The 17,102-nt window shown below is 41.2% G+C and overlaps 1 protein-coding gene across 7 annotated transcripts in view; it reads left to right on the forward strand.

Annotated features, from left to right (window-relative positions):
* LOC139228814 (PR domain zinc finger protein 2-like) overlaps positions 1 to 15,408 on the forward strand; it is a 196,213-nt gene extending 180,805 nt beyond the window's left edge. For 4 of the 7 annotated variants that reach the window (XM_070860211.1, XM_070860210.1, XM_070860212.1 and 1 more), the window contains 3 exons: positions 1,183 to 1,293; positions 6,241 to 10,229; positions 14,121 to 15,408. In XM_070860211.1, coding sequence (XP_070716312.1) covers positions 1,183 to 1,293; positions 6,241 to 10,229; positions 14,121 to 14,147 — 4,127 coding nt within the window. In that variant the 3' untranslated portion in view covers positions 14,148 to 15,408. The remainder of the gene's footprint in view (positions 1 to 1,182; positions 1,294 to 6,240; positions 10,230 to 14,120) is intronic. The other 3 variants (XM_070860214.1, XM_070860216.1, XM_070860215.1) reach the window with 1 other exon arrangement.
* The last annotated feature ends 1,694 nt before the right edge of the window (positions 15,409 to 17,102 follow it).

Here is a 17,102-nt window from a genome sequence, read left to right on the forward strand (position 1 = left end):
ACAGTGTAGTATGAAACATTGGACACGAGGTCCTCGATCAATTCCTACCTTATGCTGAGTTAGCTCATCTCCATTTAGTGTCACCTGCTTGGAAAGTGCTTGTTGAGTGAGAATAGGATTGGACTAATTTGTGATGCCTTTCAAGTCAAATGCCCTAACACAGTCACATTAAGTTCAAATAAACAAGGTTTTGCAGGGTTACTGGCCCTGTGAAATCACACTGCAGCAAGGAGCCAGTGTGTGGCGAGAAAGGAAGAAAATGGGCACACAAAGAAGTAATGGTGGTGAAAATGCGAGTGATTTGGTAGAGTTGTAATTCTGACACCAGTTTCTTTTTAAATCCATGAATGTTTCAGCATTTTGGGAACTGAAGGTTTTCACATCTTTGAAAATAAATAAGTCTTTGCTTCTGATTATCAGTATGGTGGAACAGTTCATATTGGTTCGACAAATTAGTTCTGCAAATACAATGTTGTAGAATACAGTTTGAGATGCTGAGGTAAGGAACAAATTCACTCGGTAACATAAAAGACCCTTTAAAGCTTTAGATCTGAATACTGCCCCAGCAATGTACAGCTACTCACAACCTGTGGAGACTGTCGAGTTGGCAGGTACTTAACACTAACCCCATTCATCATTTTACTAGTGAGTCAGATTAGAACTTGCACCATGTATTTGCAATGTAGTTCCCACCATAAAATTAGCATCCAGAGCACTTGAGTCAGATTGACTCTTTTTTTTAATTTAAAAAAAAAAATAGCCGCTGCTGTGTTCTACGTAGTGCATGTTTTAAGCCAATGTTGCCATAATGAATTTTCTGGCAGCAAAATGCAGGAGTTGGAATGAAAAAAATATATTCGGTTAAATCCAAGTAAAAATTGAAAATACTGCAATGCACACATACTAGGCCAGTTGTAGGAGTATGAATTAATGCTTTGACTGAGTGGGATCTTAATCAGAACTTGTGTCAGGAGGGGAGCCCTACAGGACTGATCAAAACAGGGAGTGCAAAGGGTAGGGGTCAAGAAATGAAGGTTTGTTTTTATCTTTGGACAACACTTTCTTCCCTATTCCCTTCCTTTGTGCTCACCAATAACTAAATTAAACGTTGGTGTGAATCAAAGGATGAAAAAATCTGTACATTTGAGTTTTTTTTCATTTTTAATATAATTGTACTTCTAGGAAGGAAGAAAGCTCGACGGCAGAAATTGGGAAGTGAGGAAGGACTCGAACGAAAAAAAATCAAAGCTGCTTCCAATATTGTGGCAACACTGGAGAGAGAAAGCAAAGGCGGTGAGTAAAATAATGTACAGATTCTGTTCTCCCCTCGCCCGCTCCCCCCCCCCCCCCCCCTCATTCTCTCCACTTGAAGATGCTGAATCTTGCTGCGTTACTATTGCACAGGTATGCCAATACCCCTCTGGTACCGTGCCCTACTGGCGATTCTTCATGCATGAGCTTAGTGAGTGTTGACAAACATCGCGGGCATCACAATTGGCCCCAATTTGGACTTCATTCAGTGTCCTCGTGCACATTTTCCAGCAGGAGATGTAGTAAACAATGAGACGGATAGTAGCAAACATCAGGAGGACATGGGCAGACACGTGGCAGATGAAATTTAACGCAGACGTATGAAATGATACATTTTGGTTTGAAGATTGAGGAGAGGCAATATGAACTAAATGGTACAATTTTAAAGGGGGTGCAGGAACAGAAACCTGGGGGTGTATGTACACAAATCTATGAAGGTGGCAGGACAAGTTGAGAAGAACTTTTAAGAGTGGGAGTACAGTGAAAGGGGCCTTAAAAAGGCAAGTAAGATTCTGTGTTTTCTACATGGGTGCGTTAATGTAAAAGCAAGAAGTTGATGTTTGAATTTGTTTGATTCATTGTTCAGACTATAGTTGGATTATTGCATACAGTTCCGGACATCATTTTAGCTACAGTATTGGAGCCATGGAAAGGGTACAGCAAAGATTCACTTAAGTGTTGGGTGGGGGAGGATAAATCTAAGGTTTTCAAAGTTATGGAAGGTGTTAAGAAGGTAAATGGTGAAAAGTTGTCTCCACTAGTTGGTGAAAGTAGCCTATTGAGGTAGATACTATAGCATTTAAAATGGAATTGGCTAAGTATTTGAAAAAGAAGAATATAAAAGAATATGGGAAAATTGGATTAGATTGGACAGCCCACTGCCACTGGCACAATTGGTTTAATGGCCTCCTGTGCTGTAATTTCAATGATTACATGTCTCATAGTTACATAATGATTTTGATTCCCAAGACAATAAATTGAAATGCATGTTTGTTTTTTGGGGGGGTGTTAAATTGTAGAGCAGAAGCACAAAAATGACCTTTGGTCCTGTTGTTAAGATCGCTAACTTATCTGGATTGCTTAATAGTTATATGGAGTAAAGGTCAACTGTTGTTAGATTAACCTCTTTGTCAGTTGTTAGTATCTGAAAAAAGATCGTTTCATTTTACTAGAACTGGGTACTCTTACTTGTCACATTGTCACTTCCTTACACTATTATTGCTGCAATTGTTGGAAAATACAGAGAATAGATTGAGTAATACAAGCCAACAAGGACTTTCAACAAGGCATGTCTGCGATCAGTTACATTTTAGAGAAACTGTATTACAATGGTACCAGTTGAGAACAAGTAGTACTTCTTCAGTGTTCATTATCTTCTACCCAATTTTATTTTGCAAGCATTGTGCAATGGTAAAATGCAAGATTATTTTCCTCCTCTACTTCCTCCCTTTCTCTCCTGAAGGCTCTAACAGGGATACGGTTCCATAGATGCCAGTAACTCTCCAATATGGCATGTATAAGCGTAGATCGTGTAAACAGACTATTAGATAATCGAGGACATCACAGACAAGTTCAATCCTCATCCAGTGTCTACACGTGCATTTTTTTAACCAGCAGTTACTGGATAGAAAACAGCAGCAGGAACTGCAGCTGAATTTTTTTATCCTCTCTACTGTAGGGATTTGAGCCCATATAATGACTTGACTGACATCAGCTAACTCAGTACAGACCTGGAACTTTTTGTTCTGTTTGTCTTATGAGTGAGTGTAAGATTGTTGGCATAAGTTTAGACTTTTTTTACACTATTGAAGTTCATACTGTACTATCCATATATTGCCAATCACTAGCTGCAGGTTTAAAATATACTGCAGTGTTTGTTGAATAGACACATTGATACTTTGCACATTCATTCTTTTGGATCATTTCTGACCATCAGTAAAGTAATTTCTTCATAATGTCACAGTAACTATTCTGATGTCAGTCACTTCCTCATTCCAATCTGAAGCAGCTGGGTAATCTGTAGTGTTCGAAAGGGAACTGTATTTACCTGAATTGCTGCATACTCCCAGATAGATGTGATGCAAGACCAGTGGAATTGATTTGGGTAGTTCAAAGGGGGAGGTTGCAAGAGAATCGTGGTCAGCTTCACAGGTTCTCTGTTGACTATGTATATTTTAAATACATTTCCGTCCTTCAGATTGGGTCTTCCACAACCCGGAATCTGGGTTAGATCTCTAGTTGGCCAGAAGATTGAAAATCACACATGCTGTTTGTAGAATGAATCTGAGGCATGTTCTTCCTTGTCTTAACACATCATATAAACCCTGACTGCATGGACATCCAATGTTGTCACTAGGTGTATTTCAGTATTTCATTGCTGGAGGAGGAATTGCATTTCAGTCAATGCACCTTAATGTTGCGGAGTAATGTTTTTATTCAACTCAAATTGCTCTCCTACTGCTAGCCTCACCAATGACAGGCCAATATCCACCAGTACTTGGACATAGTGTTAGCTCCAAATGCTCACTCCAGACACAAACCGAGTTTGGAATGACGGAATATATAATTGCATTACTATAATTGTAGTTCAATTTCGGATAGCACAGAAATTCTGCTGTCAATATTTACTGAAATCTTAATGACAGCATTTGCTTCAGTGCTTGTGGCTCCACTTCACTACATCTAGTTGAGTCTTTCCAGTCACAGAATTTTTCTATTCTGTTTTTTTTCCCTCTGTTGCCCACAAAATTGCTGCCCAGTTTTGAAGGCTGAATGGTTCTCTCAAAATGATTCTGCTTGCTCATGAATTCTGGAACCTCACTCAAGGAATGCACACAGTATTCCATCATTTTTCTGTGTGTAACCTCCACGAGACTAGCAGATTTAACTGATAATTTAGATGTACAACCCTGAACCTTTTTGAAGTCCAAAAATATGCAATGATTAACAGCACCACTTTACTCTACAGTGGTCATGCTTGGGCAATAACCAATTTGGTTCACCAAATTAAATGTTTTTTCTATTCAGCAGTCTACAACACCAGATTCTGTTTGCACATTGTAGTTCTGTAGGAGCCAGACAAGTCATCACAGTAGACAAAGAAGCTGAGCCTTGAGGGGAATAATCAAGATCATTACACCCTTCTTGCCAGTATCATGATACATAACTATCATCTTTGATTTATCGTATGAGAGATGATTTATTAGTTAGAAAAGAAGCAGCATGTCCTTAACCAGTGTGCACACATTTCCTAATTATAGGTTTGCTAGTTACTATCAATGCTCTATATACCCAGGCTATCTGTGAAATGTACATCATTGAATACAAGCCAAATTAAATTGTTGTTGAAGGTTAGTAAGAATATTAAAAGGCCAGGGATGAGAAAAGGCCAATTGGCCATCAAAAGTTCATCTGTTTAATATTCTAACTCACCCAGCCCACAATCCAATGTTGTTTTGAACAACCCCAAAGTCTGTGACTCCTACACTGCTTGGTAAATTATTCCAAACATTTAGTACCATTTGTATGAAGAACTTCCTTCTGGTATCTGACCTAAATTTACTTTTCACTAGTTTAATGAGACATATTTGCTGTAACCTCATGTATCTAGAAGATGCGCACAGATCAAGAAGGCAGTTTGGCTGATCTAGTTGATTGCTCCATAGAAATACTTATAATGTATTCCATTATAGCATCTAACAGCTCTTTGACCTCGGCCTTTTGGCTAAGATCATGCATAACTAACCTGACCAGCCACCATGACCTCCGGGTGGTTTCTCCCTGGTCAGGAAGGTATATGCTTGCATTTTTGGAAACAGGAGGTGGGTGGGGTGGGTTGACCCATCCACCTCCACGGAGGTGTGTGGGGGACCTGACCCATCCACCTCCATGGCACGAACCTGGTATTGCAGTACTTCCAGGAACGGTGCAGTGGCTCTAGGCCTTTTGGCTAAGAGCATTGGCGCAGAGTGATCCTTGGCATGTGCAAGGTGACCTCTGGCGTTTGTGATTTGACAAAGAATTGGAACGATTGGCTACGAATTTATTTTAAAAAAAATTTAAAAAAATCTAACAGCTCTTTGAATGTCTAACAGTTTTGCCTCTACTACCTTACCTAGTAGTATTGATCTGTCTTTATGTGAAGAAGTATTTCCTGACAAGTTCTGAATTTGCCTTTTACCAGTTTGTACTATGTCCACTTGACTTGGTTTTGAAATAGTGTTCAAGATAAATCTATTCTATTCCACATATACTCCTATAAAGGCAACTGGAAAAGTTACTTCATATGAGCTGAAATTGATGGGAAATTATATTTTGATCAAAAAATAAAATTTGATTCTCTCACTTTTGGAAAGAAAGCATTGGTGTGTTACAGGTAAATGTGATTGAACACTGAAGAAACTTCTAGGACGATTGGGGCACCTGTGAAGATCTGTAGTAATCACTGAGAGCAAACATGCTCTTGAAGGTGGGATGCTATTTTTTAAAAAAAGAGCAAAACAGCTTTTGGAAATGATGCTGCCCTCTTAATTACTCTTTTTTTCCCCGTCCATTTTTTTTCCTCTTTTCATGGTCCACAGTGCACATATTGCATATATGTCGAGTGACCGGGATGATTCTCTGCTCATAGGCTCTTTCTGTATCACTCTTATTCTGGCCTTGAGAAGGCATAAGTGACCCATTGATACTGTTTTCTCCTTGTGGTGAAGCAGCTAGCTTCCACTCGGAGCCATTCTGTAACACTGGAGTGAGGAATCAGATCTGCATCACTGTCTGTGCTTAAACGCATTGATGAATCACATTGGCTAGTTTACATAATTTAATTTTGCTGGAATAGAATGGTAATTGTATATGTAAGAGGGGGAAATAAATTAATGCTAAAGTGGTAATGTAAATCTTGCTTTCTAATAATTATATTCTTTTAATCAGGTTCTAAGAAGGATGAACCTTGTGCCTCACCAGCCCATTTACCAGAACAGAGAGTAGTGGTTCACCGAATAGTGACACACAAGGTTCTGCCTCAGCCGAAGGATCCACAAATGTCCCTCGAGGCAGAAACAATGCCTGAAGAAAAAAATTCTATTGAGAATCTCCCCAAAAAGAAAACTTCTGTTAAATCCCTGAAGCAAAAATCAAAAGGAGATCAGAATGGAATGGGAGACGTTGAAGAAACCCACATGTTTCCCTGTAAAAATTGTGAGCGCAGGTTTACCACAAAGCAAGGTCTGGAACGTCACCAGCACATCCACATATCGACAGAAGGATTCACGTTCAAGTGCAGATATTGTGGTAAAGCCTTTGGCACTCACATCAATATGAGGCGCCATGAGCGGCGCCATGAGGCAGGGCCTAAGAAAAAACCCACCTTGAAAATGAACGTGGCTGGACAGCACCAAAAGGATGATTTTGATTTTGATAAAACGGCAATTGACATCAACATTGATTCTTCAACTAGACTGGAAAGTCCGGTGGCTCTGGAAAATTATAAGAAAACGGATTCTGAGGCAACAGCCCCAAAGCTGGACAGTTCTGTCATAAAGAGCTGCGAACCAAAAATCCAGCACCCATGCAAACAGTGCAAAAAGACTTTTGGTTCTTATACAAACTTACGTCGGCACCAGCGCCGTATCCATGAGCGTCAACTCTTGGCTAAGGGCATTAGAATGAGACGGAAGGGCTCCGCGGAGGAGCAGGATCTAACATCGGACCAAACCAGGCGTTCTGCTGGGCTTCACATTACGAGCACAGAAACTGACGACGACGAAGAGGAGGAGGAGGAGGAGGAAGAGGAGACTGATGAGTGTCAAGCATACATCATGGATGTTTCCAGTAACATCTCTGAAAACTTGAACTTCTACATTGATGGAAAAATTGAGTCAAACAGCAGCACCAGCAACTGTGAGGTGATTGAGGTCGACACTGCTTGCACAAATCCATATGGACTGCCTTCTGTGCTGTATTCAGTGATTGACGAATCTCCTCAGAACCTTAAAACCACGACACAAGTAACCCATTCTCTTCTAAAAGAACCAACGGACAGCGAGTTGAAAGGTCCTAAAAGGAGGCGAACCACCAGCCCTCCTCCATTTCTAAAGACTAAAACAGAGCTAGGCGTCGAAACTATATCACCAGTTGTCTCCTCGTTTTGTGCTCTGTCTCTTCCAGGTCAGACCACCAACAATTTAAGTGTACATCAGGAGAAAAGTATCTTGTCTTCAAAGCTTAAGCAGCTTCTTCAGATACAAGAAAATAATTCGCCCAGGTCAACTCTGTTTCCGGATGGCTCGGTTGGTCCTTCAACGTCAACGGCAGCAACCATGGGATTTGGTCGATTCAAGAGGAGAACAAGTTCACCGCCAAATTCTCCACAGCATAGTCCAGCACTAAGCAGCACAGGAAAGGACACTGATTTTATACGTCTATGGAATGAAAGTTTACCTGGATTAAAAGCACCAAAAATTGAAAGCCAGAGTAGCTCGCCTGCCTGGAGTCTCTCCAGCCGAGATGAAACTCTCAGCCCAATGAGCCTTGAGATGTGCAAAATAACAGCTTCTAAGGAATACGCGCCGAGCCGGCCTCTGGTTAATCTATGCACCCACCAGCCACTGGATCTATCTAGTGGTATCAAACTGCAACCTGATATAAAAACAGAAGTGGAAGGGCCTGGAGTAGCCATCTTAGACTTGAGTCTTCATAAGAAGTTGTGCAGTGACAGCGAAGTCAAAGAGGAAATGGGAAGTGTTGGTGCTCAGGTCTCATGCAGCAGTAAAAAGAAGAAACCCACAACCTCCATGTTGGAGAAGGTGCTTATGAACGAGTACAATGGCACAGATCTAACGATGGATAAACAGGATTCAGACTGCAGTCCTCAGCCATGTCTGGAGGTAGAAGCACCTCATCCTGATCCAACCCCAACTTCAGATACAACCCCACCTTCAGACACATCCCCAGCTTTGGTCACAACCCCTGCTCCTTCTCCCCCACCTCCAATCCTCTCTGTACCTTCACCCCTTCCAGAGTTAGTGGCCCAAGTTCTGCAGTCGGCAACTCCTGCTTTGTCGCCAGTCAGCATAAACATTAAGGAAGAAGTTAAAGATGATGGCTATCCAGACACTGATAGTGAACAAGAAATGAACAATAGCCTTCCGCCCACAATTGAACCAGAATCCCCCCAAGAAATGCTCATTGAAAACTGTGTTGAAGAGCAGGAGAGTACAGAAAATTCTCAGGCTTCAGTGCAAGAGGATAGACCTGAACCAACATTCACCAAAAGCTTCCAGTGCAATGTCTGTGAAACTCCTTTCCTTTCCATCAAGAATCTCACCCAGCATTTATTGATTCATGCCGAAGAATGGCCCTTCAAATGTGAGTTTTGTGTGCAGCTTTTCAAAGAGGCCAGTGCGTTGTCTGAGCACCGGTCGACTTTGCATGGGGTGGGCAAGATTTTTGTATGTTCTGTCTGCAAGAAGGAGTTTGCATTCCTTTGTAATTTGCAGCATCATCAGCATGACCTACATCCTGACCAGCAGTGCAAGCATATAGAGCTGGAAAATGGAATGCTGAGGCCTCAAAATTTCACTGACCCAGACAAAGCCACCAGCTGTCCAAGTCAGGTTATAGGAGAAGGTTCCGCATCGCCATCTCAGGACGGGGAGGAGGAGGAAGACGATGATGATTCTAATGACTTAACAGAGGAACTGTATACTACAATAAAGGTAATGGCATCTGGGATAAAGCCAAAAGGCCCCGATGTCCGTCTAGGTCTCAATCAACGCTACCCTAGCTTCAAGCCCCCTCCGTTTCAATATCATAACCGTAACCCTGCCAGCACAGTGACATCGGCTGTAAATTTTACCACGCACAATATCCCTCAGACCTTTAGCACAGCCATCCACTGTACAAAATGCGGCAAAAGCTTTGATAACATGCCCGCACTGCACAAGCATATCCTGGCTTGTGCGTCTGCCAGTGACAAGAAACGCTACACCCCAAAGAAGAATGCGATCCCGCTAAAAAAGAAAGTGTGGAAGAAAAATGGGGCGATTGCTGCAGAGCCAGTCAGGCAGAACACCATCCGGAGAATGGGGCAGCCAAAAAGGCTTAATTTTGAAACTGAGACAAAGCCAAAAATGACGATGAACAAGATCAAAATGAATGTTCTGAAGAATAAAAGGAACAAATTGGTGCAGAAGGCAATCTCGCAGAAGAACCGATCATCTGCCAAAGAGAAGGCCATATTGAAAAGCAGGAGCTCTGAAAGCCACAATTGCCCTTACTGTGAGAAAGAATTCACTTACCTAGGAAGTCTGAACAAACACGTAACGTACAGTTGCCCCAAGAAACCAGCATCCCCTCCTGCCAAAGGGTCTAGCTCTCTCTCCCCTGCCAGCAGCGAGAAGGGGGGTGGCCAACGCAGGAGGACTGCAGACACTGAAATCAAGCTGCAAAGTACACCGGTTCTCTTGGGCAAAAGGAGAGGAAGAATGTTGGGACCCTTGCAAGCCGAAACTGTTTCTTCAGCACCAAGGCTGCAGCAGCGAATGAGGTCAGTACCTCCAGTAAAATCAAAGAAGCTGAGCACATCACCTATTGCCTCCAGGACTACAAGCCCAGTAAGATCAGCTAAAGTGTCATCAGCAGAGGGAAAGAGGTTAAAAACCGATCCCAGGCAACGGTCTTCTGCCACTTCTGGCATGAATTCACCACGGTTGTACCTCCGAATGAAGAATAAGAAAGTTGTTTGGCAGAGGAAAACAAATGTAATCAAGCAAAAAAGATCAGAGAGGTACATGGGGAAAACAAAGGAAATGCGAGCAGGTGCTGTTACACGAAGTGGGACTCCGGCAGTTATTGATAGCAACGATAGTGAGATGGAAGATGACCAGGAAAACCAAGGATCATCTTCAGAGGATGTTCAGGTAATTACAGATAATCATTTCATTCTCTTTAAAAAGTCCAAATTGTCTCTGCCTAACTTCTTTGTTGCTGTAGGAGTTTGAACAGATGAATCACATGCTCTTGGGGGCAGGATTTCCTCTGTGTATATAAGTCATAGACCCCTTTCTTTGTAAACAAGTTTATCATTTTAGTCCATCGACCCCATTGTGTTTAGTATGACAATGGGAAAGAGGGTCATCCTCCTCCTCTTCCTTCCCTCCCTCCTGACCACTGTGGGAAGGTGGTAGGTGGAAACCCGTTGAAATAATCGTCGCAGTCACTTTTCTTTTTGAAAGGTATATTTTAAGGTTCAGCCACCTTGCTATGGAGAATTTGGAAAGGGGACGGGTGGCGGGGGGGAGAAGCAATGCTAATTTTGGGTGAAGTTGCAAAGTTGAGGAAAATGTTAAAAAGTGTCTTGCAAAACAATGGCCAATTAATTGAAGTATCCCAGTGGGAATATCAGGGAAAGACATGTTCTCTATCTTAAATAGTTTTGTCGCAGTCTGGAGATTGATTTCAGTCACCAAGATCCTCCTTGCTATGTCCTCAAACATGTGGTAACCCATGCCCACTCACTGGTTGATCAACCATTCTTTGTCGCTCTTCTCTGTACATTCTATGTAACAAGGACATCAAATTGCAGTGCTAAATTAGTTTGGTTATGGATATCATTTTCAGTAGTGAAACATTGTTCAAAGCCAATAGTATTTTTTAATTGATCGTACCCGTAATTAAATAACATGTTCTTCTACCTGTAGGCAAATTAGTAGCAGTGAGATAGGGACAGAGCTTGAGGCACTGGCAGAGATACTAAATAAATACTTTGCCTCAGTTGTAAAATAGCAGGTGGATTTTGAGACTACATTGAGAAGGTAGGTATATAAAAGTTAGTGGAGGCAATTTTTCAAAATGAAATGGTACACGAGGAAATTACTCAAACTTAAGGTCGGCAAATTACCAGGACATGATGGCTTACATCTGTGGATCCTGAGGGAAGCTGGGGAAGAAATAAAGGCTCGAGCTATGATTTTCCACACTTCTGTGGAAAGGAAAATTGTGGCAAAAGTGTCAGTCCTCTTCCAAAAAAAGAGACTGTGATAACCCAGAAAATTCTGTCAGTGACTGTTACTTCAGTTCTTGGTAAACTACCAGAGTCTATTTTACAGAGAGAAACATGTTAATCGGGGCCTTTCAGCATGGACCGACTGCAGGTCATACTTGACCACCGTTACAAAATTCTTTGAAGAAATACTGAAGAAATAAAGCACTATGGTTTATATATTTTTTAAACTAGAATTGCAGCAAAGATGATGGCAGATAGAATTATGGGGGATGTATCCAAATGAATAGAGAGATGGTTGAAGTACAGAAAGCAAAGGTTAGAGGTAAAAGGAAGTTCCACACTCGAAAGATGTGGTGAATGGTGTTCCACAGTGGTCTATATTGGAGCTACTCTTTTTCATAATATACATGAACGATCTGGACTCGACAGGAATTGAGGGAACAATATCAAGATTTAATGATGAGCTAAATTAAGGGATTAGTAAACCGTGATGAAGATTGTGAAAGACTGCAGGAGGATGTGCGAGCAGGATGGACTAATAGATGGCAGAGGCAGTTCAGTGTAGAAAAAATTTGGAGAGAATGCTTTTGAAGTAAAACTATGGAAAGATGCTTAAATTGCAATATTTTAAATGAAGGAGCAAAAGGACCTTGGTGTACAGATATATAGATCATCAAAGGTGTGGGGATATGCAAGGGCATTAAAAAGCAGGCAAAGTCCCTGCATTTTTTCCCCTCGAGGTAGAGAGTACAAGAAGCAAGGAAGTAGTGTTGAATTTTCACTAGACTTTAGTTATGCCATAGTTAGAGTATTTTATATAGTTTTGGGCATCCTAGTATAGGAATGATATAAAAGCAATGGAAAAGGTAGAGGAACATAGATTCACTAGGATGCTACTAGAGATGAAGGCTTATGGTTATGGTGAGACTTGAGAAGTTAGCATTTTTTTCTTTGAAGTTCATAAGGTTAAAGAGAGGGCTATGATAAAGTTCCATTGGTCGGTGAGAGACAGTAACTAGAGGGCATAAATTTACAAAGAAAAGAAAGACTTGGATTTATATAGAGCCTTTCACAACCACCAGACGTCTCAAACGCTATACAGCCAATGAATTACTTTTGGAATGTAGTCACTGTTGTAATGTGGGAAATGCGGCAGCCAACGTGCACAGCAAACTTGTGATAATGACCAGATAATCTGTTTTTGTTCTGTTGATTGAGGGATAAATATTGGCCAGGACACCGGGGATAACTCCCCTGCTCTTAATAAGAACAACATAAGAATATAAGAAATAGGAGTGGGAGTAGGCCATTCGGCTCCTTGAGCCTGCTCTGCCATTCAATAAAGATCATGGCTGATCTTCTACCTCAACACTTTCCTGCATTATCCCCATATCCCTTGATTCCCTTAATATCCAAAAATCTATCAATTCAAATCCCTATTTACAGGTGCGCACCCCTAATCCCTGCTTTAAAATCCTATTTTGAGGTGTGCACCCCTAATTCCCCCTTTAAATCTTTATTTTGAGGTGTGCACCCCTAATTTGCCTTTTAAATCACTATTTTGAGGTGTACACCCCTAATTCCCCCTTTAAATCACTATTTTGAGGTGTGCACCCCTAATTCCTCCTTTAAATCACTATTTTAAGATGAGCATCCCTAATTACTCCTTTAAATCACTTTCAAAATAGTGCCATGGGATCTTTTACATCCACCTGAGAGAGCAGACAGGGCCTCGATTTAACGTCTCATCCGAAAGATGGCAACTCTGACAGTGCAGCATTCCCTCAGCACTGCACTGGATTGTCCGCCCAAGTTCCTGGAGTGGGACTTGAACCCACAACCTCTGACTCCAAGGCGAGTGTGCTACCCACTGAGCCACAGCTGACGCATCACTAAGAATTAAAGGGAATGTGAGGAAATGTTCCTTCACAGGATAGTTAGAGTGCAAAATTTCCCCACAGTGTTGAAGAAAGATCATAAATTCTTTTAAAAGGAAATTAGACAGGTGCTTAAGACAGAGGATGGAGAGTGAATATGATTGATCTAGATATTGGGCAGCAAATGTGTACTCCAGATTACGATCTACTTGGGGAGTTACCAGTAACACTGAATCTGAGAGAATATCTAGTGTAAAGCCCACAAATTTGTAACAGTTGTCTTGTCTAGCTTTGCTCACTCGTGTTATGTATTCAGAAGATTCTGTAAGGCATTGTTAGAATCCTTTGTCTTCCCACCACCCCTCCAATCCCAATTCTTCAGTTAACATTTGTAAAGGGGTTGCCTCAATATATGCTACAAATAGAGTGCGATTGCAAATAATAAATTGCATCCTGTTGGGTAATGTATCATCAGTCCACGGGTAGTTCAGAAGTGACCAAGCTACAGAGTAAGCACAAAACAATGTCACACGCTGGTTCGTCGTGAAAATGATGTCCCTTGGGAAAATGGAAGGCAGTAGAATTTAGTAGTCTGCTTCAAGGTTTGGGAAGGCTTGTGCGTCAGATGTTGTATTTACTGCGGGTGTTCGGGGGGAGAATCTTTACTGTTTCAGTAGATCACTGAGGGCCTCTGGTGTTAGGAACTGAATACAGCAGCATGGCATTGCCAGTCAGGTTTTGTGACGATCTGATTTTTGACATCATCGCATCCTGCAGAATAATAGACTATAAGCTACAAAGCCTTGTTCAAAAAGTCTTCAGAAGATCTCTGGTCTTATTCTTATGGTGGAAAATGGTAAAGATGTTGTTGAGCAGCACAAGAAGTGAAACCTTAAAACAAACGTGTAACCTTTGTTTTTAATTTTCAGGTTTCTCCAATGAAGATGGTGAGGTAACATCCTTGTTTCTCTCTTTCTTTCTCTTTGTCTTTTCATGACTGACCCGGAAATAAGACATTGAACCTAGGCTGCCATTCAAATGGGTCTAAGAAATTGGTCATACCGGATTGAAAGACACCCAAGAAATCTGATGATCCAGAAATCTGATGATCAGCCATGTTTCCCGTCATTTGCTTGAGGCAGATCTTCCAGTGAGCTGATACAAACATCTGCAGGCAGGATGCATTAAAGAAAAGTTTCAACGCTGTGTTTCTAAGCACCAGATCCTTCACGAATGTGCGCCCTGTCTGGAATTATGGGAAATGTCAAGACTCTGGAGGGGGCAATAAAGAGACGGTATCTGGCATGCACTTTGTGAATTGGGAAATTAAAAAAAAAACAGTATCTGGCCACAGGCTGTGCATGGTCACCTAAGCAACAATTGGAAGTATGAGTTTTCATTAAGAAGTATCCTTTTGAAATAGCAGGGACAGTAGCCACCAAACTGACCTGGACTTCGGTTTTGTCTGCTGTTTCTAATGTTCTTTTTTTGGGGAGGGATGGGAATCCAGTTTGATAAGATTTGTTATTTTTGCTGTTGCTGTTGAGGTCTAAAGGGAAAATGTTAGTGCAAGGCTATCTCTGTGCACCCAACTCCTCCCTCATTCTCTTTCCCACTGCAAAATTGTTCAGATACCTTTTGTATGGCAGGTGCACCTGGAATAACAGACTGAATGCGTTGCACATGACTGCTACCAAAACGGTCTTCACCAGGTCCCATGCCCAGAAACTCTGCTGCAGTTTTTTTTTCTGGGCTTTAAATGGTGAATTTTTTTTTTTGCTTTATTTCTCTTCTTTCCCCCCCCCCACATCTTTTTCCCTTTATCTCTGAGGAAGTCGGCTCTTCCCCTCGAGACTCTTTCACTTTCTACTGTAATTTTTTGGATGAATTTTAGACTTGAAGGGGGGGAATATACTATTTTTCACACAACCCATTTCTGTTCTTGACTTAAAAGTGATCTACCTCTTTAACAATAAAATTTGTAATCAACTTCTTTTGCGAAGTCCACGCCACTTTAGCTCTCCCACTCTTAAAACCATTCCTGTTTTGTTATGTTTCTCTTTGTGGGGACTTTGTTAAAATAAAAATTGTATGAAGTGTTTGTAGTAATTAAATAACATAGGATATATTTAAAATTATTTAAATTGTGTTTTCAGGCAACAGTGTCTGATGTATGTGATTCCTTCATTGCATTGTTAATTTTCATTTTTTTTGGTTTATTTTAATTTGGGCTGTGAGAATAAATGTGTAGAATGTTTCTGTAACCAGACTGCTGTTGCTCCATTGTCTTGATGTGTCTTGAGCACTTTTGTTTTTACACACAAGAGTAGTGGAAATTTGGAAAACTCTCCTCCAAAAGACGCACTAATATCATTACATCACTGAAAATGAGTTTATCAGCAAAAGTAAGCATTTTAATCAAGTTTCCAGCCCTCCATCTTATCACCCAGGCAAGTTCTGACTGGTTCTACACACAACATAACCCATCCTTTCTTTCACATGCCAAGGGACCTCTGTTGTTTATCAGTGTTTTATTAAGGACTTGCCTATCCAATTTTTTCCCTCCAGGAAAATGTGTATCTTCATCTCCTTTGCACTTAGTCCCTGAATCTGTGCAGTTTTCTGCAAATATTTGAATGGCAAAATAAAAAATGAGTGAAAGATTTCAGCAGAAGAAAATGAAGGACCCTTATAACTAGTATTTGGCTCGAAAGGGTTACAATCATGTTACATTCTCTCAAATTATTATTGTGGGTTACTAGCCTGTATCTGGACCACCACTTCCAGTGCTGCCTCATGTTGCACACCAGCAGAGAGATTTTCAACTACTTTCCTCTTGCACTCAGCCATTGGGGTGCCCCCTCGCCCCAAAAGCTTCCTGTTTCTCCCCCTTATCCCATCCCCCCCATCCCCAATTTTGTTTTAAGAAGCAGTTTGTTGTCAGCCAGTCTAAAGCGCCAGCAAACTCCACACGTAATGAGTTGAAAGAATAACATTGTTTATGAAATGATTGTAAAACTGCACTGTCTTAGTTGCAGGCCATGTGGGAAATGAGCTGGGAAGCAGAGCTGTGAATGGCCAAATCCCAGTGTTTACAGAAAGCTTTACAGAGCTGTAGTGTTTATGCACGATTGTTTCAGTTTATAATGACGCTGCCCATTATGATATCATTACATCACTATATATACACATCAAACTTTAAAAAAAAATCAGTGACTGTTGTACTTCTGAAAACTGAAGAGGATACCAGGATCTGGAAAGTTACATGTTGGCCTGTTGGCTGGCTCATAGCCTTATTAAAGTGTGAACTTTGTTTCTTTTTCTCCCTTCCCCAAGCAATTGTGTATATAGTATTATCACATTGCATTAATTGTTTCTAACTTCCAGCAACTTACTCGCCCACAACCTCATTGATGTACATTGGCAATTCTTTTATTTTGCTGTAATTAAGACATCCTTCAGGGGCATGTCTATGATTCATATTTACATAAACATAGGGAATGTGATAACTAGTTGCCCTGGGTATTGAATGATAAGTGTCCAGCAAATCCCCTGGATGTCATGTTGTTTTCAGCTAGACTGCCAAAGGGTAGTGCCAAGTGAAAGATAGGTGCCATCCTTACTCTGAAGGATCTTTCAAAAGAAGTGGCCTGTTGCCTCTTCTAGTGGATTGTAGAGGAGCAGTAGCAAATGCCCGAGAGCTAGGCACTAGTGTGTGAACGCAGAAGTGGAAAGAGGAAAACAAACTGGAGGGAGACCAAGAACAACAATGTTTAGTAGTTGAACACTGCAGCGTTAAATTCCTAGAGTCAGCACTTAACCCTAAAAAAATCTGCAAATCGATATGTTAAAAGCATTGAGTTGGCAGAAGCTATGAATCTCGTGTTGATAAATACTGTCACAACGTAGCC

This window comes from Pristiophorus japonicus, chromosome 18 (assembly GCF_044704955.1).
Source record: "Pristiophorus japonicus isolate sPriJap1 chromosome 18, sPriJap1.hap1, whole genome shotgun sequence".
In the NCBI taxonomy this organism is placed as follows: Eukaryota; Metazoa; Chordata; class Chondrichthyes; family Pristiophoridae; genus Pristiophorus; species Pristiophorus japonicus.